Genomic DNA, 27,194 nt, shown 5'->3' with positions numbered 1-27,194 from the left:
AAAAGGTAGTGACTGACTATTTTGGTATTATAACGTAATGTCGATAAATTCTATATTAACTTAAAGAGTTTGTCTTTTAAAAAAAAAAAATATTTAAAATAAAATGAATTTAACAAATATTTGTAATTTGTGATTTTTGGGATAACAATACAATAATATTTCTGAACAAAAGTAATTCCCGCCAAAACACTTAACTGTCATTCCGAACACTGAACAGCTTGAGCCTCGAGTTCGCTGGAAATTACAATTTATTTTTTTTCGTAATTTAGTACATACCGTGCCTTAATTAAATAATGGTTATTTGAAAGCCTTTGATTGTCTAGTGAGTGAAATCTAGTAGTTACATATTAAAGACAAACCGAATGCAACCGGTGTCGTTCAACGAGTCTCAGTGTTAAAATTTCAATAAATGAACGCTAAAAGTTAAGATAGGACATAATCAAACTAGTTACATTAGTAGATTAATAAATAATAAATAATTTTTCGTAATCATGGATGTAGCAGATACTTATGCCACTCAAAGTCAAGTTAAAGATGAAGTTGGTGTTCGGTGCCAGAAATTGTTTCAAGATTTTTTAGAAGAGTAAGTACTGTTGTTTTAATTATTATTAATTAAAATTAATACGAAAAGGTTATTTGTAAGAAGTACTTATAATGTTCTTATTTTTTCTGCAATGGCTATAACTATGTTTAGGTAGTTTCTACAATAATATTTCATGTGAGAATCCTATAAATTTCAAATGTGGCTTATTAACAGATGAATTATTAAGATAAAGTATAAGTATTTACTATTTCATATAGATTTAAAGAAGACAATGAACTTAAATATGGAAAACAGGCTAAAGATCTTCTTAAACCAGAGCTTAGTACATTAGAAGTTAGCTTTGATGATGTTGAGAAATATAATCAAAACTTAGCAACAACTATAATAGAAGAATATTACAGAATATACCCATTTTTGAACCAGGCAATATTGAATTATGTGTTAAGTCTCGCTGATAGTAACATGAAAAAAGATTTACAAGATAAAGAATGCTATGTATCATTTGTTGATGTACCGACACGGCACAAAGTGAGAGAATTGACTACAGCCAAAATTGGTACCTTAATAAGGATATCAGGACAAATTGTGAGAACACACCCCGTTCACCCTGAACTTGTTTTGGGTACATTTGTGTGTTTGGATTGCCAGACTGTCATTAAAAATGTCGAACAACAGTTTAAGGTTAGTAATACCAATACAAAAAACTCCTAGTTAACTGCAGATTTTTCTCATTAAAAAAAAATTTCATAATTATAAGAAAATTCAATTTTACGAACATATTATTATTCATAATGTATGTAATGCAATTTTAGTATAAATCAAATGATTCTGTGTATTATATTTCAAATTATTAATTAATTCAATAGATAATCTAGAGTTTTATGTGCATGAAAATATTTGTCTTAAAGGACATGAGTTTTAAATAAAATTTATAATGTGGGTAAATTAAATACAAAGGAAATAATGACAATGATGATGTAGTCCTTATCACATTTGATTGAGTAAATTGTTTCATGATTTCAGTACACAATACCAACAATATGTCGAAATCCTGTATGTGCTAATCGTCGCCGTTTCATGTTGGATGCTGATAAGTCAATTTTCGTTGACTTCCAAAAGATTCGCATTCAGGAAACACAGGCAGAGTTGCCGAGAGGATGCATACCTCGTTCACTTGAAGTTATATTAAGAGCTGAAGCTGTGGAATCTGTGCAGGTAATTACAGTTGGTATTTAGTTAAAAAGGAAATATTAATTTAAAATATTTAATCTTGGTTTGAAGTATTTTGGTACAAATTTATTTACTTGGATTAAATGTATAGAAATTCTGTGAAAATTACATACATGTCTTTCATTGTAATTTTTCTATTTCATACAAACATCCATTTATTATATATAAGAATAAATCCAATGTTCATCTCTTTTTTTAAAGTATATTAGGAATGCCCTTTTATTAAGGTATTATTAATATTCCTATTAATTCCTTTATTTAAGTATACAGCTTGAGTAAGGTATAAGTGGGTATGACTATAATTCAAGGGCTCAGAATCAAACATATGACTTTAACATGACTAGGTAGCCCATAAACCATTGCATTATTAATAATGAACATCTTTTACCATTAGAAACATATCATCTAATTTACTGATAAACATCTCAACTTATTTTATCTGTTAAATATTTTTTTTTAATTCTGATTTATTACAGGCAGGAGATCGTTACGATTTTACAGGGACACTTATAGTTGTTCCAGACGTGGGCTCTCTGTCCTTACCTGGTGCTAAAGCGGAACTTACAACAAGAACAAGAATGGCTAATGAAGGCCAAATGGAGGGCATTAAAGGACTTAAGGCTTTGGGAGTCCGGGAATTACATTATAAGTATGTTTTTTTTAAACCAATTTTACACCTGTTGTAAAAATATTTTCAATACAAAGTTAAACAAAAAAAAAGAATAATATCACATCCGTCATACCAAATAAATTCATTCTTTTAAAAAAAAGGTATTTTTTGTGTTTTACAGGACAGCATTTTTAGCCTGCAGTGTTCAAGCTACTTCTAGACGTTTTGGTACTGGGGATTTTGCTTCTGACGACCTAACCACTGAAGATATGAGAAAACAAATGACTGATAAGGAATGGGATAAGGTAGGCTTTTGTTATTTACAGAGGAAGTCAGGATTGAGATGAGTGCTCCTTCTCCTGGGTAAGAGATGTTAACACATGTGGTCCACTTTTTTCACTGGTTTTTGTATTTGTATGTACGCATTTATACATGCAATGTATTGTGGTATGGGGATAGTAATTCTGAACCCATCAAGTCGAACATGAACTATAGCTAAGGTCTATGAGGGGTTAACATTCCATGAGCATCATAGCTATAATATGTAAATCTTTAAAAGTACAAAAATAAAAATTATGTTTGTCCTATAAAAGTATAAACTATTTGAGCAATCTTCAAACGTTTAATATTTCAGGTATATGAAATGTCAAGAGATCGTAATCTGTACAATAATCTTATCACAAGTCTATTCCCAAGTATACACGGTAATAATGAAGTCAAGAGAGGTATACTGCTGATGCTGTTCGGGGGCGTCGCCAAAACAACAATTGAAGGTGAGAAAACAATTAAATTTATACAATTATATTATTTTATATAAATTTTGTGAGAAAATAAATCAAATTATTATTTATGATTTTCTTAATTTTATTGGACCGTGTCTTATTTCTTATTGATTATTATTATTAAATAAAAACTGTATATTATGGTTATTTACACAAATTATACTATGGTTAAAATTGTATGTTCAAATGGGCAGATTAAATGTATGTCCTCGGTGCGCATCCGTACGTTGTAGGCACGACGCTGCGCGGCGACATCAACGTGTGCGTGGTGGGCGACCCCAGCACGGCCAAGTCGCAGCTGCTGCAGCAGGTCAGCACCATGACGCCGCGCGCCGTCTACACCAGCGGGAAGGCGTCCTCCGCCGCAGGACTCACCGCCGCCGTCGTCAAGGTACCGTCCACTGCTCGCTGCCTTATTACAACTAATTTAGTAACTTTGTTTAAAAATTTTAAAATAAATTACATGCTCTTTAAACCCTAGATAAAGTTTACGGGATATATTACCATAATTCCCTATGCTCATCTATTACAGGACGAGGAGTCTTTCGACTTCGTGATAGAAGCAGGTGCGCTAATGTTAGCTGACAATGGCGTGTGTTGTATCGATGAATTCGATAAAATGGACCTGAGCGATCAAGTAGCGATACACGAGGCTATGGAACAACAGACAATCTCCTTAGCTAAGGTATAAGGATATTTTTTTTAATTAAAATATTTATTTTCATGTAATTGCGTTAACTCCACTATAAGCATAGCTGTGGACAGCCAGCTACCAAACCTATAAGGGTGTTCAGTGCCAGATTTTAAATACAGTTTGTACTGGTGATATCAAACATTGTTTGATGGGTGGTTGATCTATTGTATGTACTTATGATTTATTGTTAGTATAATCACAGTTATTGTAAAATTTTCATAGCATTGACTTCTTATATATTTTATATTTTTTCAAAATATTAAAAATAAAAAAATACATGGAATTAATCATATCCTTAATTTGATGAAATAAATCTCTTAAAACAAAATCCATAGGATCTCATTTGACATTATTTTGTCTTCAGGCAGGAGTACGAGCGACTTTAAACGCGAGGACATCTATCTTAGCCGCAGCTAACCCTATCGGCGGTCGATACGACCGAGCGAAGTCATTACAACAGAATGTAGCACTGAGCGCGCCGATCATGTCTCGTTTCGATCTATTTTTCATACTGATAGACGAAAGCAGCGAAATGGTCGACTACGCTATAGCAAGAAAAATTGTAGATCTGCATTGTAACAAGGAGGAGACGTACGATAGCGTATATTCGAGGGAGGACCTGTTACGATACATCGCTTTTGCGAGGTCATTCAAGCCCCTCATATCGGAGGTAACATTCTACAAACATCATATTTTTGTATTGAGTAAAATGAGCCATAGGTATATTCTTTTTTAGTTTTTTATTGTTGTTATGTTGTGATAACTCCAACACCAAATGGCTAACTAAATATATCGCGAGGGTCGAAAACAAAGATCGCAATTTTAAATCCGGGCCAGCGACACTGAGTTTTCACTTGGTTGTTTTGTATTAAAAACGTTACATTTAAATGTTCCACGGTGAAGGAAAATGTGAGGAAATAGCATGTGGCTATTATATTTGGATGTCGTTTCCACTGACTGCGTGTGTAGGAGGCGGGGCGGCTGCTGGTGGAGTACTACGGCGCGCTGCGGGCGCGCGAGGGCAGCGCGGGCGGCGCGTGGCGCATCACGGTGCGCCAGCTCGAGTCCATGGTGCGCCTCGCCGAGGCCATGGCCAAGATGCACTGCAGCGGGCAAGTGTCGCCGAACCACGTGCACGAGGCCTATCGGTGAGCCGCTCTATATACTAACATACGATATAGTTCTACTTTACACTTCAAATACAAACAAAAATAACTGATATTTTTGATAAGATTTATCTCTTTTTTATTTCTATATTTTGTGCTTCACAATAAAAAAAAAGTGAACGAATTCATTTTCTTTATGATTTAAGTTATAACAACAGACTATCAGATTGTATTGTTTTCATTAGGCAACTTTTACAAATGACATAAACACTTGATCTTTAATAATTTGCAGATTACTAAACAAATCTATAATACGCGTCGAGCAGCCTGACATACATTTGGACGAAGAAGATCCACAGTATGAACCTAGTATGGATGTTGACCAAGAAATACCCAGTACAACACCAAGTATGTGATATATATTTTTTTTGTATTGTAAAAAAATAAAAGTATAAAGTTCAACTTATGTATCAGAATGTATCTATATATTTAAAATACGATGCCACATATTTTACTTTAATTTTATAATATAATATTCTAATTTTCTCACAAATGTTGCTTGGAGATTGGCTTTAAACTAAAACTAATGTCGGTTTTCTTGACTGACTCACTCAAAAATATTCAATTAGCGTAGCAATTATTGTTTAAGAAAAAAAATAAGACAATTATAGTATATTGTGTGTATGTGCTCAAATCATTTGTGTATCTGAGTGCAATATAGCTTACAAATTAAAAAACGAATCCATATCTTACAATATTTGTTATAGGTTCAGAGAGCCAAGTTAATGGAGATCAAGCATCAAAGAAGAAATTAACATTATCATTCGAAGAATATAAATCTCTTAGTAACATGCTCGTCGTATTTATGAGGAAGGCGGAAGTTGAAGCAGAAGCAAAAGGTAAAATATTTCGTACAATTAACTTAGTCTAAGTAAAACCATGTAATGATTTGTTTGAAATGGTAATAAAACATGATTAGATTATATTTAGTATTCCTAATACACTTAATAACTTCCAGGCGAGGAAAGTTCAGGTATGCACAAGAGCGCCGTCGTGAGCTGGTATCTGGAGCGACTCGTGGCGCAGGGACAAATAGAAAGCGAAGACGAACTGCTGGAGAGGAAGACTCTGGTCGAGAAGGTCATCGACAGGCTCATGTACCACGTGAGTATAGTATGGATACATAATCAATCATATTTACCTTGAATGCAGCAGTGTATATTACAAATTAATTTCATAATTCAAACCTTTCTTCTGGTTATGTCGTAAGCTTTAACTATGACGGTAATAATTAGCTTGTTGTAAGTGTGTAAAAAAAATATTTAAATTTTATTTTATGCCACTTAAACATTTGCTACAATTGGTATAATAATAAGAATAAAATTATAAGTCCATATCCCCCCTCCCCCTGTTTGACTTCCCACTGGTCTGGATACTCTATTGATTAGTTTATTGGTTATATTTTAATTATCATTAAATATATAACTTAGGAGTGTGTAGTCAGTACAAAAAGGCTGATTTCGTTTATTTTGCAGTTTAAATTGAATTTATTAATTTTATTATATATTCAAATAAATTTGTTCTTTTAGGATCAAGTAATAATCCCATTGCAAACTACTGGCCTTAAATCAAGCAAATCATCAGAGCAAGAAGTAGAAGACGACCCCCTCCTGGTGGTTCATCCCAATTATGTTGTTGACACTTAAAAGCTGGTACTTCGTCTAAATATATCATGATTTTTTAAATACTTTGTTTAATTTTGTTACACTTCACCATTATTAATTCATCAATAAACATCCTTTACGGTTGGACAGAGCATGTTTAAATGAATAAGTACCCGCTACCAGATGGGTGTTTGAAGCTATATGTACTGACGAAATTAGTAAATATATGCCCTATGCTTTTGCAAACTAAGTTGCTTGTACTAAGGGTCTCCTGGCCCCTCCTCTTGGGTTAGAAACTATTTATTTATTGAATTTTATAGTAAATAGGAGAGACTTAATTTTTATAATATATTATCTAGTAATAAGTACTTTTTTTTTAATCTTTATTTAAGAGGGGTTTGGTCACCGAGTGATCATGCCACCCCTATAGGAATAACTAAACATAATAAATCAGTTTACAAAATCAACCTATAAATAACAAAAATTAAATAATTCTATGTCTTAATCCTACTTGAACTACTTTATATAACATTCTAGCCTGATCCGAGACAGGATAGGCTAGTATGCTGTTAAAAGCTCCTATATCTAATAAATTAATATTAAATCTTATTAATAAAATATTTCCTTCTGCTTCATTTCGGACACATTCTGCTAATATATGGTATACATCCTAATTCTTATGGCATTCTGCACAAGCAGATGACACCGCCTTACCAATTAAGAAGGCAAAACTATTCAGTGGAATGTGCTCGGAGCGAAGCCGCAAGTCTGTTACAATTTCAGACCTACTCATATTGGAACCAATAAACCAAGGTTTGCGACTTAAGTTTGGCTGTATTGTTTTGTACCAATTCCCTTTTGTCGCAGCTCTCATGTCAAAGTATTGTTTCCACTGTCATTGTTCGAAAAGCAAGCAAAAGGAACACCGTCAGAAGAAACTTCTTTCGCCAAACAATCAACTATTTCATTGCCTTCTATACCAATATGAGAAGGTATCCATTGTAAAGACATTCTCTTATTACACGATATATATTTGTATATATTTTTTAAAATTTCATAGGCGATAGATAGGTAATCCCCGGTAACTAGGACTAGTAAATCGTAATAAATGTTGAAGAGCGCTTTTTGAATCCGTTAAAATTACAATATAATTTAAATTAATGCAACTAATATATGACAAAGCTTCTGTAATAGCAATCAGCTCGGCATGCATAATAGAAATATTACAAGTTATTTTAAGTTTCAGAGAACTTTTATTCTGTGGATCAAAAAACGCTACTCCAATTCCATTTTCATCTTTTGACCCATCAGTAAACAAATAATTATAATTAGGATTTAATCTTTGAATTGCTGTATTACAAACTGCTTTAAGGTTATGTCGGTGATATGTTCTCTTTGATTTGTTAATTATATCTAATTTAGGTTTTATAGCTTTTGAAAAATCCACGTTGCCAATCCATGTATCAAAACTAAACATATCTAATTCTTTACTACATTGAATGGGGCTAGAATTAAGAAGATTATGGACCTGAATTAATAACGGCTTTTTCTTTTTATTCCAGTATGGTTTGTGACTTAGCGTTTTAAGTTTATCAATTAATCGAATGATTTCATTATTTTTAAATGACTTGCACTTTAGCCAAAATTTTCCTCCTAGATAGTATCTTCGAAAGGTCAATGGTTCAAGATAGAGTTCCGATTCCATAACATGTATAGCTGTACTCTTTATAAAACCCCCAATAATAATACAGCATACAGAAATTTTGAACAACATCTATTTTCCTTAAATGTGTGTTTGCGCTATTATTATAAAGAAAGCATGCATAATCCAACTTGCTACGAATATGTGAAAGATAAAGCCGTCTTAAGTGGGTAGGGTGAATTCCCCAATATTCCTCATCGCGACCTTCGCGATAGGGTCGCGATGGGGAATATTGGGGAATACTTTAAAGACATTAATATATTTTAAACATTTATCTTTAAGTTCGTTTAAGTGTTTAGACCATCTCAAAGATCGATCTAACCATAAGCCTAAATATTTATATGTGTCCACTACAAGTAATGATATTCCATCAATCTTTAAGTCTATATTATCTTGTTTATAGCCAGATTTAAAAATTACTTCTTTACTTTTATTTGCTGAAATATTTAAACCTATGTTGATTAAAAGTTTGGATACCAAATTTAATGCAGCTTGTAATGTTTCACTACCTCGTTGTGCATTTTCACATATTGAGTATAAGACAAAGTCATCGGCGTACTGCGAGATAAATATATTATTTACGAGCTTGCATATGTGTGAAGTAACCACATTAAATAGCAATGGCGAAAGAGGATCGCCTTGAGCTAAGCCTCGGCCTGATATTCTAGAAATGTCATAATTCTCGATATGAATTTTCAAATATCTTTCTCTTAGAAAACTAAGTATGAGCAGATTTTAGAACCAACTCCTAAATTATCCATAGTTTGTAATAGACTGTTTACATCAACATTATTATAGGCGTTGTCAATATCAATAAAGCAACATAATGTACTGCGTCTGTCCGAAAGGCTTAATTGTATTCTAGAAACGAGAGAGGTAAGATTATGTAGTGTAGAATGACATTTTCGAAATCCCGTAACATTTTTGGATAACACATGATTTCTTTCAATAAACCATTCTAATGTATTGAGTAGAATGCTATGAAAAAGCTTACATAAACATGACATCATGGAAATCGGTCTAAAGGACGAAATGTCTTGTGGATCACGCCCCTGTTTTGGGATTGGTAATATAATGTCTCGCCATTGTCGTGGCACAAAGGAGCGTGAAAGAAATTTATTATACATAGCTGTTAATTCCGAGGTAAATATCTTATCATTGAGTAGGATATGTTATCACATCCTGTAGATGTATCCTTCGTTTTCATACACTTTTCAACTTCTACTAGTGTAATGAATGTCTCTAAATTCGTATTTGTTGATATACATTTGTTTATTAGGAACTGTAAAATCAGGTGCTAAGTTTCGTAATAGTTCATTAGCTTTACCTTCATCAATATATTTCCTTTTGTAGTTTTGTAGCCTTTTACCAATTGCATCTTTTGCCACACTTCGCTCAGTGTCAGAGACTCGTCAACAGATGAGCACATACTCTGCCATGAATGAACGAGCATTACGCATCTTGCATTGTGATAAACGAATCTTTTCCTGTAGCTTAGTTAGATTATCAGGTATAGGATTACGCCGGAATTGTGCGAGCGCTAAACGTCGTTCTGCAACAGACTTGGAAAGGTCTTGATTCCAATAAGGCTTCGGTGTAAACTTATGGATTATTGCATGTTTTGATGTATGGAATATAGACGTCGCCTGCCAGATACATGATATCTACAAAACTAAAATCTAAAAATAACCTTTCTAATAGTTCTGTGTAAGATTTCCAATCTGCTTTTTTGAAGTTTCTATGAGCTTTATTTTCTAAATTAGAATTAAAATAAGTAGAATTTTTTATAATGCAATGATCGCTGCCTAGGGTTTCGTTTAAGACCTTCCAGTCAAATTTCAGTGCTATATCCAAGGATAACAATGATATATCTGGAGAAGACTGCCGTAACGTGCTATTTACCAATTGAATTCGCGTACAATCACCTTTATTTAGTGTTATAAAATTTTTGTCTAATAAAGCATTTATGATTTGGTTTCCCCTAGTATCGTTTCTATTTGACCAATTTGTGTGATGCCCGTTGAAATCACCCAGTAATAGCGTCTTTTTATTAAAACTAGAGAAAAGATATTCCCAATCATCTTGACTTGTGTCAGCAGACGGAGGACAATAAAGAGAGATTATATTTTCGATATCGCTGCAATTGTATAATTTAACTGCCAAACTTTCTATAGCTGAATTACTATGCTGAAATTCGCATATTTGGGATTTTATTGACTTATGTGTTAATACAGCAACCCCTTCATATGAATCTGTCCTGTCATTTCTGTAAATATTATAATCTGTTATTTTTATATTGCTATTAGGTTCTAGCCATGTTTCACATAGTACTGCAACTTGGATTTTTTCTTGATGCAAGATATTTTCTAACGCAATTAATTTAGACCTTAAACTATGACAATTCCATTGAATTAAATTAAGTTTTATAATTTTTTTTTTATACTTATCCATCATCATTTAAATACTCGATAAAAGCTCCGAGAAGTGAAAAGATAATGTATGCTTGTGAATATGCGTGTAAGCGCATGTGTATGTACTCTTATGTTTATATATGAGTACGCGTATCTGTGTACATGCTATGATATACATATGTACATGCTATGATATACATATGTACATGCTATGATATACATATGTACGTGCTATGATATACATATGTACGTGCTATGATATACATATGTACATGCTATGATATACATATGTACATGCTACTTTTTACTGCAATTGTTTGTTTATTAATAATATCTATGAAATTAATAATTTTTCTGTCTCTTCAATTAATCCAGTTCTAAAAGCCAGTCCGTTAATTTTTCTCTTACATGCGAATTTTAGTAAATTTGATATGGAAAGTAATTTATTGTAAAGCCTTGCTGCATTAAAATTATATAATTTTTGAGCAAAATAAGTTTTACATACCTCAAGTGTTTTGATGATGTATGATTGAAAACATTATTTAATATTTTCTCAAGTGTTTTGAGGTATGTAAAACTTATTTTATAGATAGATTTACATACCGCATAGAATCTTTGCCAGAGAATATATTAAATATTTTTTTCAATCGTACATCACATTATTACGATATTATTAAATATAAGCAAATTCCCTCTGAAAAAACTGCAAAAACCATTCTACGTTGTTTTTTATGTAAATTGTAATAGTAAAAGAATAAAGGCAACATGCTTTTATACGTTTAACTCGCATATTACAAGCATAATCGTAAGACCGAGTATTCTTCACTGATTTTCTATGCAGTCCACATTGAACATTGTACAATTCGAATGATATAAAATAATTCAACGACACATATTGATATAAATTAAATTTTATTTAATTCATATATAGTTATTTTTTTTTTTTATAGAATAGGAAGGCGGACGAGCATATGGGCCACCTGATGGTAAGTGGTCACCAACGCTCTTAGACATTGGCATTGTAAGAAATGTCAACCATCGCTTACATATCCAATGCGCCACCAACCTTGGGAACTAAGATTTTATGTCCCTTGTGCCTGTAATTACACTGGCTCACTCACCCTTCAAACCGGAACACAACAATATCAAGTATTGCTGTTTTGCGGTAGAATATCTGATGAGTGGGTGGTACCTACCCAGACGAGCTTGCACAAAGCCCTACCACCAGTGTTTCTTATAACACTAACATCGTTCAAACACTTTGTAAAGATCACATAAGCTTGCAATTTGTAATATAGCTCCATTGCCAATAAAACTTGTTGGAGGCAAAAAATTTCTTCTTATAGCGGGGAATAGAATATGTTCCTGTTTCCACATTTCCGCTTTTAATACCTCTTCAGTTGTATCGGGGTTCGGTTGAGAGTAAAATATGGCGGTTTGTCGGCTGAATGTATCGAAACATTCCTTTTCGGATTTCCAGTTCACTTCCGTGACGAGCCGGACGAGGTAAGTGGGTAACGCCCCCATGAAAGGAGTGTGACCATCTGTAATTAAATTAAATTATTAACAGCTGTGTGTTATTTGGAAACTGCACAGTAAAATATTGTTTAAAATGTTAGAAATCAATCAATATTTAAAAAATATTACCATAAACACATTAAATTATACTTTAAGAGTACTAGTTTCATTAATGTTTAAATTAAAATTGGTACATAGATAATTCTTACCAAGAAGTAAAGGTAAGGCCAGTAATTCCCCTTGGTGGTTTATTTGTAGTGAGAAGTATTCAAAGAGCATTGAACACTTGCTCACAAGTAACTCCACCATCTGCTTGGCCATGTCTCGTTTATCACCTGATTTAAACATAATTTGTTTATACAGCTAAAATTGGTTCAATTTAGTCTCTTTTGAATATGCTACTGGCATCTCTTATAATTAATTTATCCTTTGTAAACTTTTCTGTTTGTTTTTTTTTTTTTGTTATAAGAATAAAATACTAATAAGATCCTGACTTTGTTAAATCACTCAAATCACACAATTTTACTGGTGGTAGGGCTTTGTGCAAGCTCGTCTGGGTAGGTACCACCCACTCATCAGATATTCTACCGCAAAACAGCAATACTTGATATTGTTGTGTTCCGGTTTGAAGGGTGAGTGAGCCAGTGTAATTACAGGCACAAGGGACATAAAATCTTAGTTCCCAAGGTTGGTAGCGCATTGGCTATAAGCGATGGTTGACATTTCTTACAATGCCAATGTCTAAGGGCGTTTGGTGACCACTTACCATCAGGTGGCCCACATGCTCATCCACCTTCCTATTCTATAAAAAAAAAAAAAAAATCTTCAATATTTGCTATAAATATACAGAAGCCCTTTTTCTATCTTCAATTATAAGACTTGATAAATTAACACATACCTAATTCTGGGTCCCACTGAGATTCTTGTGAACTAAGTCCTAACATAAACAATTCTTCTAATGGCAGGGGATCTGATAACTTTATTAATCCCAAATTTTGAAAATCGTATAATATCGTCTCATAGAACAGTTCCTCACTAAAATTTATATATATATTATTAAAAATTTTAGCCTACTATATAACTAGTGAACTTTTCAGTATACAAGAAGCAAACATAACTTCAATATAGGTATTTAAAATAATAAACTATCAAAAAAAAAAGCAAACAAACTTAACAATACACAGTTGCAGGACCTTGTGATAACTATATATGAATATTTTGCTATTTCGGTTAGTTGGTTAAGCCATTACTACTACAGGCATAAGGGATATAACATTTTAGTACCTATGCAGATTTGAACAACATGTAATCGAATTAATGATTACGATTTTATTTTATTTATTTAGTCACACTTTCGTATGATATGAGAGAAAGTATTCTTACCGTACTATAGTGATTAAAAAAATAAAAATATGTATGTATATAGCACCCACATTATATTGTATTTATATTTACATAAAATTGATATTATTGACATTTTATATAGATTTAATATTATTTATATATTGATTGTTAATTATAAGTCGAGATGGCCCAGTGGTAAGAACGCGTGAATCTTAACCGATGAACGTGGGTTCAAACACGGGCAAGCACCTCTGAATTTACATGTGCTTAATTTCTGTTTATAATTCATCTCGTGCTTTTCGGTGAAGGAAAACATCGTGAGGAAACCTGCATGTGTCTAATTTCATCGAAATTCTGCCACATGTGTATTCTACCAACCCGTACTGGAGCAGCGTGGTGGAATAAGCTCCAAACCTTCTCCTCAAAAAAGGGAGAGGAGGCCTTAGCCCAGCAGTGGGACATTTACAGGCTGTTACTGTACTGTATTTATTGTTATTATTATTCTTGCATAGTCTACTTAAATTTATATATATTTTTTCTTTCTATAAATTTTACAAAAATGTTTCACGAACACGCTATTAACTGTAGCTGGAACGCTGTCTGTAAATCTTAGCAAGGTATCAACGACACAAGCTTGATTAGTGTGGATACTATGGAAATACAATTATGATATTGATTCAGCCAACAACCCAGCTATTGTATCAAGTGTGCAGTATTTTTGCTGTGAAATAAACTGTTTTGATTTTGATTGCAATCACAATTACAGACCAATTTTGATTGATTCTGAAGATGGTGACTTACTAACTTTAATTTTTTTATTACTTTCGTTATAATATAGTTTTTAACTGTAATGATTACACATTGTAATCAGTAATCTGATTACATTTTGCCATGTCTGGACCTAGGTTTAAGGGCGTATTGACGAGGTATGTACAGTCAACATTAGATAAATTAACGCTATGTATAAATTATAAATATACTCACGTTAACCGAGTAGTGTCACATAAGTACAATTTAGTAGAATGTTGTATAAGCGACCTGCGACTATCAATGCACGCTATGAATATTAAATTAGCCAGTATTTCCCTTAAATTCATATTACAATTATTTTCCACGTCCATCCGCAACTGCTTTACACTTGTTAATTTAGTTTCGACTCTCTCATACTGGAATGTTCTTGTTTTGAATGATTCTTTTGGATCTATGTATGTAATATTACTGTCTACGACGGCTGTTTTTGTATTTCCCTCTGTTTTACTTTTGCTCTCATTAGGTTCTAAGAATAAGGAATTATCTAGAACATCAATTGGATCTTCCAAAACTGTGTCTTGTATATCTTGGTCGACTTTTATTGTTTCTTTATCTGTGCTTACGGCTTGTTCTATTGTAGTTTCCGGTTTCGTTACTGTTCGGAAGAATTTGTCGATTTTTTGCGTATCGGAATCGACACGTACTAAATCTTTGGCGTAGATTTTTGCACCATCTGTTGTTTTCTTAACTATTTCTTCAACCATTGTCGCTCCTGGTAGTCTGGCCTGAAAAAATAAAATTGCGAGTTTGAGCATAGCAAGAAAGCTGTATGTGAGGGAAGGACTCATCTCCGAGAAAACCTTAGTTAAACCCCCCTCCTAGAGCCAATTGCAAAAATGCACATCTAAGTCGAAATCTTTATTAATATTATATGGTTTCTTATGAAGTGTTAAAAATTTAGGCTATGTGAACTTGGCACTCGACTTTTGAAAATCGAATTTCTTTTTGATTCTTATAAATGTATGTAGTTGATTGTAGCAAAATTGTTAATGATATTGTTCGTTAATTTAAAAAAAAACTTGTTTTAAAGTTTAAATTTTTTTTTACTTAATTTTTTTTTTCTTCAACTACAACCGATTTTTTTTACTACAATCAGCTACAAACGATTCGCTTCAAGAATCAACTATTCACTTTGAGTTTCGACAAAACCGGGGGATGAGTTTTTTTTAGAGTTACTACAAACGGAAAAAAAAATCAACTACATACGAATATCTATAAGAATCATAAAGAAAAAATTCGATTTTCAAAAGTCGGGTGCCAAGTGAATATTGCCTATTACTAATTTACTACAGATTACGAAAGAAATAGCTCAAGTTCAAAATTATCTTATATTATAAAAATGGATTTTTGTATTCTATATGTATATCTGTTTGAGATTTGTTGACTTCGACAACTTTCGACGTTCGAGTTTTGTTCATGGAGGTTTTCTTACTATCCACTTTGTTGTAACTCACCGCAAGATGGCGCTACAGCACATCAACTTCTCTACCGTTCAACTGTTTTGCTAATGTTTAAAAATAATTTCTAAATAATAACGAATTCAACGTGTCAATCACACCAAACAACTTTAATATATCCTACCATATATCTATAAATGTTTATACTTCGAAACAATTTAAGCAAGAACTTAAATATAACAAAGCTTATCAAATGTCGCCGAACCTTATGTATATTTGAAAAACATTATACAAGTACATCAATAGTACCGTACCTGAGTATACATAACCCTGGACGAGTTACAGCTGAGCAGTTTATTTTCTATGACAGTTTTTATTCTATCTATTATTTGCTCCTCGTATAAGAATTGCACTTCGTGTTTCGTTGGATGAACATTAACATCGACGTTTTTAGGATCTGAAATACGAAAAAATTGGTTTTGCAAGTTTTTTTATTTATTTATTTTGAACAAATTATACATATCTTGAACAATATATACGATACTAACTACATTAGTATAATACTGTGTCGTAGCTACTAACGCCCTCCAATTCGACAGCACATTTATTTATTATTTGTCCATTGCAAACCAGTATTGTTGTGATCGAGACATAAAGCGGCACCGGCCGGCGTCTCAACTTTATGGGTAGAGGTGTCGTTTACTGCTGACATTTGAATTTGAACGTTTCGTATTGCATTTAACAACCGTAGCCTACAATTTTTGTGACACTTTTTATGCACAAATATACATTTTACCTCTACAATCCATAAACACACCCAAGAAGAACATCAGACCAATAAATGAGAAATATTTCTTTCTAAAATATTCAAGTATTAAAAATAGTTTAATTCAAATATAAAATGATTTGTTTAATTTATAATTACCCAATTCAATGCTGAGGTAGACGAACGAATGTGCGTTTTTCGGCAAATACGTCGCATACACAGAATCAACTGCTTTACGGATGGCTAAAAATATATATTATAATAAGTAAATTGCATTAATTAACATCAACTTTAAGTAAACAATTAAAGTTTTTGTATTAATGTCACTATAATTATTTATTTTATCTTGTTTATTTAACTTTCCTCTACTTACTCGGTTATTATGACAGAGGTAGCATGATATATTGCATACCCATTGTCAAAGGTACAGCAAAAGACGTAGAGTATCTATAACCCGCCGTCATACGCCCTCCACCTGTTACCCCCTCCCTAACAAACGGGCAAAGCCGCGGGGGGAACTACTAATAATATAACAAATATGACAATTACTTACATAAGGAATCAACTAGTCTATGGTTAATGAATAAAAGCATGGTCCCTTTCTTATGTGAGTAGTTCACATTAGTCACATAACCATGAAGAGACAGCTTTAATGTTGGATCCTTCAGTTCTATCTCAAGCAGCTCCCGAGCTATTGAGTTACCATGTATCTGAAATATAATTTAGTTGATTGAATACAATACAATAACAAGAAAGCTGCGGAACGACCACATGCAGTGTCAATGTACAATGTACATACATTTTTGTTTGTTTTCATTATTTATATTTTCTTTTTACTGCATTCTTTTATATATGTTATAGATAGTTTTTATTTTTATTTTTATCCGTTTTTCCCACCACCTACAATATGGGTACCTTCAAGTCTAGAGTGAATAGGTATCTTCTAGGCAAGAGCGCTCCATCTTAGACTGTATCATCACTTTCCATCGGGTGTGATAACAGTCAAGCGCTAGCTTATATATGTAAAAAAAAAAAATAGCTACCCGCCTACATTGACCATAGGGCATTAACCACTTACAATCAAGATGCCCAAATGTTTCACCACTTCCCATAACCATTGGCATTGTAAGAAATATTAACTATTCCAATGCACTACTAACCTTGGGAACTAAGATGTTATGTCCCTTGTAACCTGTAATTAAAATATCTCACTCACCTTTCAAAACCCTAACACAACATTCTATACAAATATTCTGTTTAACATTAGAATATGTGATGAGTGAGTACGTACCCCGATGGCCATCCACTAAGCCCTACCAACAAGTAAAGCTCTAGTGCATAAACATGTTTGTGTTGTGTGACCGCAGCCTTAGCCTTTCTTATCAATTAAAAAACATTGTCCTCAAATGGAGTTTTATTAATATAATAAAAATTTAGTTTACTCACAATTCTGACATTCTCCACTACAGATGATTTAATGGGTGTTTTTATATCTGTATTTTCTCCAAATTTCTTTAGATGAAATCCCACATGACTATTATGTATTGCATACCCTCCAACCACTTCCATTATATGGGTGTATTCTTCGTTGGGGCTACGGAGGGCCTTCTTACGAGCTATGACATTGAAGAATAAATCTTCAACAGTTATTTGAGTGCCATTATTACCAGCGCATGCTTTTACTGGACCTTTAAGTTTTCCATTTTCATAGGAAGCTCTATAAAATAAGTTTTTTTTTAATAATGTTGAAAAGTAAATATTGAATGACAATAAAACATTATATTGCTGGCTACTGTATAAATATTATATTATATTACTACATTATAAATATTTATATAATTATTAAACTTACTAGCACATTTGTATAACATTGAAAATTGTTGTGCTGTATTTAATGTATATCTATAAAAAAAATTAAACTTACTTATAAGCACATTTATCTTGTTGTGTTTTAGTCAAGATTGTCAAATGAGCTATATGACTTATACTGGCTAGGGCTTCACCCCTGAACCCATATGTGTTAATAGCCTGCAAATCCTCATATTCCCGCAACTTTGAAGTGGTAAACCTTTCGCACACAATGTCCAGACTATCACTTCTAATACCCGTTCCATTATCTTGTATCTGTAGTGAAGAGAAATATATGTTTAAAAATAATAATATAAGTCATACAATGTGGTATTTCTGAATTAATTAAAAAAATAAATAAATCTAATTTTTTGGCAACACAAAAAGTGTTTAGTCCTATGAATGGTCCTAGCTATGAGCATTTTGTTGAACATATATGGCATACTCTTTGGTACAGAGCTATAAATAAGTTATTACTTCTCCAATTATCAATTAAATGTATTCATGGGGCACAAAGATATTGTTAAATTTTATATATATATTATAAAGCATGCTAAAAACTTTGCTCAGCATATGCATACAACACCATTTTATATAATTTTATTCAATTTATATAATTGTTCCATTTCCATAAATAAAATAAATGTATATCACGAATTACTTATTAATTTCTTTCCTTCCTAAGTCAACACAACAATTAATTTAAATATTTTGAATGCATTCAAAATATTTTGTACTGTGAGAACACTTCATTAATATATTAAACACAAAGGTAATGTTTATTATTACAGGACAAGATTTAAAAACGAATTTAGTGATCTCTCAAATAATCTACTATCCAAATTAGTAAAATCTTTTTAAACTTGATCTGCCTAAAAAGTGGTTATTCTTAAAAACATATTACAGTAACTTTATATATGTAGGAGACATTTATAAGCAGAATGAACAATTATAGGTAGTATAAAAATACACAACAATTTCAATAATAATATTAAATCAAGTTTTATTTATCAATGTCAATCCTTCAAATTTTAAATAAATAATGCAAAATAATTATAATGATTATATTTTAATCACTCAGGTTATAAATACAAATCAAATCCCATTACCTGTAGATATTTTAAGCCTCCTGCTTTGACAGTAATAATTATATTTGTTGCATGGGCGTCCAAGCTGAAATTAAAAACATTAAGTACGCATCCGATTGTGATTCTTTGTATGTTATACTGTTAATTGTTATTTTAAATCTATGTGACCGCAAACCTGTTTTCGATTAATTCTTTTAAAGCATTAGCCGGTCTCTGAACTATCTCACCAGCTGCTATTCGGTTAACTACATTCTCATCCAATTTTTTTATTACACCAGGTTCATTCATGATTAAGTTCTTTTGTTGTAATTATTATTTTAATACGGCTTTGGTATACATCGGCATTCTTTGTCTTTAGCTAATCGTCGATTTTGAATATATTTTGAACCTTGAAGAGTATAAATAAATAATATTGAATATAAATTGGGAATTGAGACGCGAAGCTACTGGCTGAGGACGAAAGTTTATTTTACCGCCATTTTTGTATTTTTCAAATGTGACTGATATATTTTTCAATTTTCATTTTGACATAACATTGACCAACGTTACATTATTGCAGTATAGTTACAGTTTAATGACTATATATATATATATATATATATATATATATATATATATATATATATATATATATATATATAAAACAATCCACTTTATAAATTGTTAATAAATAATAACTTTGGTTGGAATGGTTAATCACTTGGTATAGTTATTTATAAAGAAACAAAATGCAAATTTAATATCAAAATTATATTTTGTAGTTTTGCACTACATCTACGAACATTTATATATATAAAGTAGAGAAGAGTGAAAAAGACTTTCTTTCTAAAATCTCAATCTGGTTTTATAAACATTTAATTTATGTTCGGCTTGTACATCTAAATAGAATCAAAATTGTTTGATGTGATAGTCGTGATAGAAAGACTATTTTTAGGATAAAGAGACATTAGTTTATTAATTATAGTTATCAACCATCATGGGATACAGTGTTAACGTTTGTTTTTTGATGATCAACAATTATGTACTCTGTAGATGGTAACACTATGAAACTTCGAAGTTAATAGTTAAAATCAATCACTCACTCACTCATCAACATCAATGTTAAAGCAAATAATAGGTATCCATCAAAGAGTATTTAAAATGTATACACTACCTATTTAAAAAAAAAAACTGATCTAATAAAAGATAAAGTTTTGTAATTAGCTTAAATTGTGCTAGGTGTTAACGTTGATAGATTTGCTTCTCAACAGTGTTTTGATTATGATTTATTTATTATTCAAAATTGTATTTGTCCTTGAAAAACTGAAGTTCTAACTAACGAATAGGCACTATATAGACTTTAGTATAGTAAACTTAAATAGAATACTCGAATACTCTAATCTATTTTTAAAGAAAATAAAAAATAAAAACAATATGGATGACTTTGAAGTTGATGAAGAGAGTGATGAAGAAAATGAGATTCAAGACTTGGAGCAACTTACTGCAGTATTAATTGAGGATGAGCCTAGCTCAAGTGCATCAGTTTCACAAATATCAACAAGCACAAGTGTCTGCAGTTTTTCTTCAAAATACGAGGAGTATTCAAAAATCGAAACCACTATAGCTTTTAATAAAATGTGTGATGAAAAGTTATCCAGATTAGAGAAAATGTTACAATCACGTTTACGTGAGTGCCGACAAAAGTTAAGCGATATACAGGGTACCGAATGGAGCGACAAATTGGAAAAAATTGAGAAATTCCGTTATGTAAACTGCGGAAAGCCTTATTTTAAAGACAAGTCGAATTTCCCAGCTCCAGATAATGATGACACTCTAATAATGAACAAATCTGAAATGTATGACTTTTCAAATATTGTATCTGTTCCGGGGTGGACAGTTAAAGATAAAAGCCAGTTTATGGTTTTAATACATAAATTGTCTCAAGTAAAAAGAAAAAAAGAGTTGGAATCAAAAATAGCGGCTTTAAAACGTGAAAATAAAGTTCATGAAAACAAAAATGATAAGGAAATTGCAAAACTAACGAAAGAAATTCATTGTGTAAATAAATTATCACCAAAGGATTTAGCGTTGCCATTACATGAAGAATATGATTGGGATTACATTGCAAATAAACTAAATTATAGACATAGTGCACAGGAATATAGATCTCTTTGGAAGTTATTCCTCCATCCGAGTATAAATAAAAATGTTTGGAGTAGAACAGAGCATATCACACTTCAAAAAGTTGCTTATGATGAAAAACTACAAAACTGGGACAAGATAGCTGAAAAATTAAAAACTGGTAGAACTAATTACCAGTGCTTTGTATATTTCCGAACAAACATGATTAATACCTTCACAGGCAGAAAATGGACTAAAGAGGAAGAAGAATACCTTAAAAGATTAATTGAATATTACAAAGAAGATAATTACATACCATGGGGTAAAGTAGCAGCCTCAATGGAGAACAGAACTAAGATTCAAATTTACAATAAATACTCTAGGATGTGTGAACAAAGAAAAGGCAGATTTTTAGCAGAAGAGGATGCAGTAATATTAACTTGTTATGAAAATTTTGGTCCAAACTTTAAAAAGATGACAAAATACCTTCCAGGCCGGTCTTTGACGCAATGCCGGACACGGTATCAGGTTTTGGCTAAAAAAAGGATATCGACAGTATGGACAATAGAAGAGGACAGGAAACTTGTCCAGTTAATGGCAAATCAAGATGCAATCACTAATTATTCAAGTGTTGCCCCATATTTCCCTGGGAAAGATAGAGTGCATATAAGAGCTAGGTATTTAACATTATCTAAATGGATGAGAAGAAATCCCAATGTAGATATTGCTAAAGCACCAAGACGTGGTGCAAGACGTTTAGGTCATGGGCAAAGTGCCGATGATTTAAATAGAGCCATAGAGAGTTTGAAAACTAGAATACAATCAGAGGTGACTATTAAAAAAAGTAAAAAGGTAACAAAAGATTCACCAGAAAATGTTATAGAAGATGCTATAATAGCTCATATTGTCACAGAAAGTGTAAAATTGGAAGAAGCAAGAAAAAATGAAATGCACGAGGAAGAACCAGATACTTCAGATGATGTTTATAACATTCGTACCAAAAAATGTAATGTGACAAATTTACGTAAAATACTTATTCTGCTAAGAGCGAAATTGAATCATGAAAAGTTTTTGAACAGTTCTTATGGGAAAAAATACCGAGATTTATTGGAGCCAGAACATGAAATGTATACTGTAAAAGTTAAGTCTTATTCCAAACAAAATACAGAAACAAGTATAGAAATTAGTGGAAGTCCTGATATCTGGGGAAATGTCTGTTTAGGTCCTTTAGCATATGTACTTCCACCACATTATTCAACCATAACTGGTTGCAAGAAATTAATGAGTTATGTTACTAGTAAAACACAAACAAAAAGTGCAGACCAAATAAATATTAATGTAGTTATAAGAAGAAATGTCATGTTAAAAGTTCAAGCTTTTCTCTTAATGGAGCGATTCAATTCTTTGTTCCTGTGGCCGATGTTACTTTCAAATACACATCCAGATACATCTATTACATTGAATGAAGAAGAAAGACAACTATCACAAAACTATGCCGAAAATTATCCAGTATTTGATAAGGAAGATTATGCTTCAGCAATGTCAATGAATTAAAAAAATATAAAAAAAAAACTTATTTATCAGGATCAGACTGAAGCATTGACAATGTAGGGGATAATTTAAATGTTAAGTAGAATACATTTTTAAATAATTAAAGTCGTGTTTTTTATTTTCAAATTATAATATAAGACCAATTTACATTTTTTTTAACTATATCAAATAATCATTATTATAAGAAATATAAAAACCTTTATGATTAATAGTAACAAATTTCTAGTCTTGATTATGAAATAAAAATAAAGGAAAATTTTGTAAAACGCGCAAATAAGGAAAATATTTATGGTGCAAACCTATGTTAGTATAAACTGAAAAATTATTTAAAATGTTATTTATTATTACTTTTAAACTATTTTAGAATCAGGAAAATAGAATTAAAAATATATATCTTTTTTGTACTAAAATATTTTTTAAGTAATTATAATTACATGTAAGAGAAAATTATGATTATATCATAACTTTTTTATAAACAAATCAATTAAGGCGCTCTCGTATGTCTAATTAGGTGAAGGAACTAAATATTATATTAGTAGACAGGAATTAATTTTAATCCAATAAAATGCTTATTCAACATAAATACTTAATTTAAATCTGATGTATGTTTGCAAACTCTTTTTAATCGTTACAAATAGTATGGAGGGTAAAGGTAATGTATAAAAGGAGGACTATCTCTGTGTATGAAAAAGTGTCTGCTGAAAAACGTTAAATTAGGATGGCGCTACAATAGCATCAGGGTAAATTTAAAAAACAGAGCCATAAGTGAGTAAGATAGATAAATAAATTACTTTTTTGTTAGGTTAGTTGTTTTGTTGCTAACAAAATTAATTTGGACTACGTAAAGATTTGAAGTGTTGTAGACTGTACTGTCACTAACTTCTCTCGTCATCAACAAAATTGGCAACTCTGTATCTACGCTAGCGCCATTCTGGAACGTAGACAGAGAAACTAATAATAATACAATAGACGCAATGACGATTTCCTTCTCACTTACACAAGAAAGAGAACGAAAATTACGTTACAAATGGTATAGACAGAGATTTAATTATCAAATCTTTTGTCCCTTTTTTATAGTATAGCAAGGCGGATGAGCATATGGGCCACCTGATGGTAAGTGGTCACTAACGCTCATAGACATTGGCATTGTAAGAAATGTTAACCTTCGTCTACATCGCCAATGCGCTACCAACCTTGGGAACTAAGATGTTGTGTCCCTTGTGCCTGGCTCACTCACCCTTCAAACTGGAACGCAACAATACCAAGTACTGCTGTTTCGCAGTAGAATATCTGATGAGTGGGTGGTACCTACCCAAATGACCTTGCACATAGCCCTACCACCATTTAAGTCCCTTATCGCGCAACTGGTTTTATCAAGGTCGGCTACTCAAGTAGCGAAACAAAATTGACAGTTGGTGCGTTTGTTGTGTTTATTGTTAAATTTTTTCTTATTTTTATGTTAGAAACGATTCTAATCCAGTGATAAGAAAGAGAATCAGTCCCTATATCATATCGAAGGGTATAATATGGTGCATTATCATATTATTTCATGTTAAAGCGATAGCAAGAAGAAAATTGCTGGCGTGTGTTTTCAAGCGTAAGCACTACGGTTTTATCCCTAAATATAGTTTCTCAGTGATCATTATTTATACCATAGCATGACGGAAACTTGTATCGCATTAAAGTCCTAAAGATATTATCCAGTTTTTATCATTCATAACTTAAACTCATTTATCATGTAAGTGATGCCAGCGTCCAATAATAGCCTAAAGTGCTTCGTTATATATAAATATGTTATTTTGATTTATTCTTTCTCCTATTTATAATTTCCTAATGATAACATAATTTAACATTCTTTTTTATAGAAACGGTTTTTGGGTATAGTGAAAATCAAAAAATATTTAAATTAAAAAAATGTATAATAATATAATAAATATTAAAAAGTAAAACTTAAAAACCTCGTTTTGTTTTAATTAAATCCTAAAAATTATTTATCTCCCAAAACAGAGAATGCAGTTATACGCACACATTGACAAGCTATCTCTTTCTCAATCGCGGTTTCACGTATTAGTTTCTCTGTCTACGTTCTTGAATGTTTTTGAACTATTACTTAGAGCTGGTCGCTTTTTTGGCTTTCCCCCTTATAAGATAGTTTTTTTTTACGTCTACCCTCCATAACAAATAGATAACCTTATAAAGTATAAGATTATTACGTGTTTGAAAAGTTTTAGGGCAAAAATAATTCACAATAAGGTTGCACCAAAAGTACCTTTCTTAAGCTGTAACTAAATAGATACATTAAATTTTTACTAATAATGTTTGTTTATTTTTGAAATCATATGACCATTTTTTTCTCCCATTTCTGATGTGTATCAACGCTATTTGAGCGCAAAATATTCTGCCAATGTCACGTATAAAATAGATGTCACATATGATATGAGATTATTCGGTTTCAAATTTTGAATCGTTAAATGATGATGAGTGAAAACTATGTTATGTCTACAGTAGATATCTAGAAAAATATTATAATTAAATTTCCTAGAAAAATATTAAAATTAAGTTTCCGAAAGGGCTATTAAAACGGGATCAAATTTATTAATTAAATGAATAAGTTCGGATTTACGTTGAACAATACTTTTACAATTCCATTGAAAGATTTTGATCATTATTATTTATTATAGAGGAGATAAAGGAGAAATTATGTGCAACGTTGGGCGCTATTGGTTTAGTATTATAATGAGTAAGAAAATAAATTAATAAATATAAAAGAGAATCAATGTTACACCCCTGTCTGAGGATGGTCCAGGAAAAGCACATCCATTGCCCGAGGACGAAGGAACATTTGAAATAATGGCCTGATGGAAAATTTTATCATAAGCTGGAGATAGTTGAGGTCGAGGGCAGGGATTTTTAAAAGTCGTTTTATAATAAGATTGCGATGACGATAGAAGGTGGGGAGAATGTATATTTGTTAGGAAAGGAGTTTGGGGAATTTTGGTAATTTTTGACAACACTGATACGATTTCTGGTAATGTTTTTAATACCATCGTTTATAATTGAAGGAATTTTAGTAGTGAATAAAAATTGACCAAATTTAATGGCTCGAATCGTTGTGCCCGCCGAAGGATCTAGATCCTCACGCGAAACATTAATTAAATAAGGGCCTTTATCATCAGATATATAATTATTTGTTAAATTATTAAAGTCAGAATTAACAAAACCAGATTGAGTTGCTAAAATAACAGAAGTAGGGTCCCAATTATCGTTTTTTTTAATAAAATTATCAGAATTTTTTTTTGTTTCGTTTTCAATGGGACGTTTCCTGTACGCTCGTGGCTTGGCGGAACTCTCCTCAGGGGGCGAAGGTAATCTCGCCTCCCCGCACTCCCCGCTAGTGCGTACGGCAGCGCGAGGCCATCCCGGCTGCCGTCCTCCTCAGGGCCGTCTGAAATAGGACACGCAAGGCCTCCACCTCACGCATCCACGGCCCCAGGATTACGCCCTATCTTTTAAGCCCCGGGCGTCTGGGCTATAAGATGGCCGAGACCACGCCGTAGTCGGCTCCGACAAGCAGGCCCTTTCCTATTCCCGCTCCGCCGTCTCCTTCTAGACCATGACCGTCATGGTCTAGAAGGAGACATCCCCGCACTATGCGGATGGCCACTCTCTGCTGCGAACTTTGGATCTTAGTCCTGCAGCGGCGGACACCCGATAGCCTATGAGACCAAACGGGTGCCTCGTAGAGGGCCATCGATCGCACGACACCGGCATAGAGACGGCGAACTTCCTCCCTTGGTCCCCCGAGATTAGGCAGCAGTCTGTGCATGGCACCCGCTTTCTTTTCAATCCGGGGGGCTAGGCGCTCTAAGTGCTCCTCGAAGTCCCAGCGACCATCCAGGGTGAGGCCCAGGTGTTTTATGTACCTGGGGACCAAACTTGGTACAACTCAACCCGAATACGACACAGGTTAGCGCGATGACTTCTGAAATGACAATTTTTGGCCTTCTTCTAAAATAACCATCCCCTCAT

At 32.5% G+C, this 27,194-nt stretch overlaps 3 protein-coding genes across 4 annotated transcripts; 2 read left to right on the top strand and 1 right to left on the bottom strand.

Annotated features, from left to right (window-relative positions):
• Nucleotides 1-214: 214 nt before the first annotated feature.
• LOC126778100 (DNA replication licensing factor Mcm6) lies at nt 215-6,711 on the top strand. Its single transcript, XM_050501477.1, has 14 exons — nt 215-583; nt 802-1,225; nt 1,568-1,759; nt 2,251-2,423; nt 2,566-2,689; nt 3,019-3,157; nt 3,400-3,557; nt 3,699-3,851; nt 4,225-4,530; nt 4,830-5,008; nt 5,259-5,374; nt 5,734-5,865; nt 5,985-6,130; nt 6,556-6,711. The coding sequence occupies exons 1-14, from the start codon at nt 492-494 to the stop codon at nt 6,670-6,672; spliced, it is 2,451 nt and encodes an 816-aa protein (XP_050357434.1). The 5' UTR covers nt 215-491; the 3' UTR covers nt 6,673-6,711.
• A 5,268-nt stretch (nt 6,712-11,979) lies between these two features.
• LOC126778114 (DNA mismatch repair protein Mlh1) lies at nt 11,980-19,984 on the bottom strand. 2 transcript variants are annotated; one of them, XM_050501507.1, is made up of 11 exons: nt 19,690-19,984; nt 19,536-19,599; nt 18,503-18,702; nt 18,025-18,295; nt 17,132-17,288; nt 16,738-16,821; nt 16,127-16,269; nt 14,590-15,140; nt 13,160-13,296; nt 12,471-12,596; nt 11,980-12,287 (listed from the first exon to the last, which is right to left on the bottom strand). In XM_050501507.1, the coding sequence occupies exons 1-11, from the start codon at nt 19,800-19,802 to the stop codon at nt 11,986-11,988; spliced, it is 2,148 nt and encodes a 715-aa protein (XP_050357464.1). In that variant the 5' UTR covers nt 19,803-19,984; the 3' UTR covers nt 11,980-11,985. The 2 variants fall into 2 exon arrangements, 1 of the variants encoding a protein (XP_050357464.1); XR_007670122.1 differs by lacking the exon at nt 13,160-13,296 and having other exon boundaries at nt 12,269-12,287.
• A 624-nt stretch (nt 19,985-20,608) lies between these two features.
• Nucleotides 20,609-23,238, top strand: LOC126778109 (snRNA-activating protein complex subunit 4). Its single transcript, XM_050501496.1, has one exon. The coding sequence runs from the start codon at nt 20,928-20,930 to the stop codon at nt 23,166-23,168; it is 2,241 nt and encodes a 746-aa protein (XP_050357453.1). The 5' UTR covers nt 20,609-20,927; the 3' UTR covers nt 23,169-23,238.
• Nucleotides 23,239-27,194: the final 3,956 nt, after the last annotated feature.

Source organism: Nymphalis io, chromosome 25 (genome assembly GCF_905147045.1).
Source record: "Nymphalis io chromosome 25, ilAglIoxx1.1, whole genome shotgun sequence".
NCBI lineage: Eukaryota > Metazoa > Arthropoda > Insecta > Lepidoptera > Nymphalidae > Nymphalis > Nymphalis io.
The sequence above is the reverse complement of the archived record's forward strand: the minus strand, read 5'-3'. Positions and strand labels throughout refer to the sequence as shown.

Coding starts and splice junctions, on each gene's coding strand:
- LOC126778100 (XM_050501477.1), top strand. CDS start 492: ATGGATGTAGCAGATACTTATGCCACTCAAAGTCAAGTTAAAGATGAA. Junction 5,866..5,984: donor AGTTGAAGCAGAAGCAAAAG/GTAAAATATTTC, acceptor AATAACTTCCAG/GCGAGGAAAGTTCAGGTATG. Junction 6,131..6,555: donor TCGACAGGCTCATGTACCAC/GTGAGTATAGTA, acceptor TTGTTCTTTTAG/GATCAAGTAATAATCCCATT.
- LOC126778109 (XM_050501496.1), top strand. CDS start 20,928: ATGGATGACTTTGAAGTTGATGAAGAGAGTGATGAAGAAAATGAGATT.
- LOC126778114 (XM_050501507.1), bottom strand. CDS start 19,802: ATGAATGAACCTGGTGTAATAAAAAAATTGGATGAGAATGTAGTTAAC. Junction 17,289..18,024: donor TAGTGGAGAATGTCAGAATT/GTGAGTAAACTA, acceptor ATTATATTTCAG/ATACATGGTAACTCAATAGC. Junction 13,297..14,589: donor TGTGACACTACTCGGTTAAC/GTGAGTATATTT, acceptor TATAAATTTTAG/TGAGGAACTGTTCTATGAGA.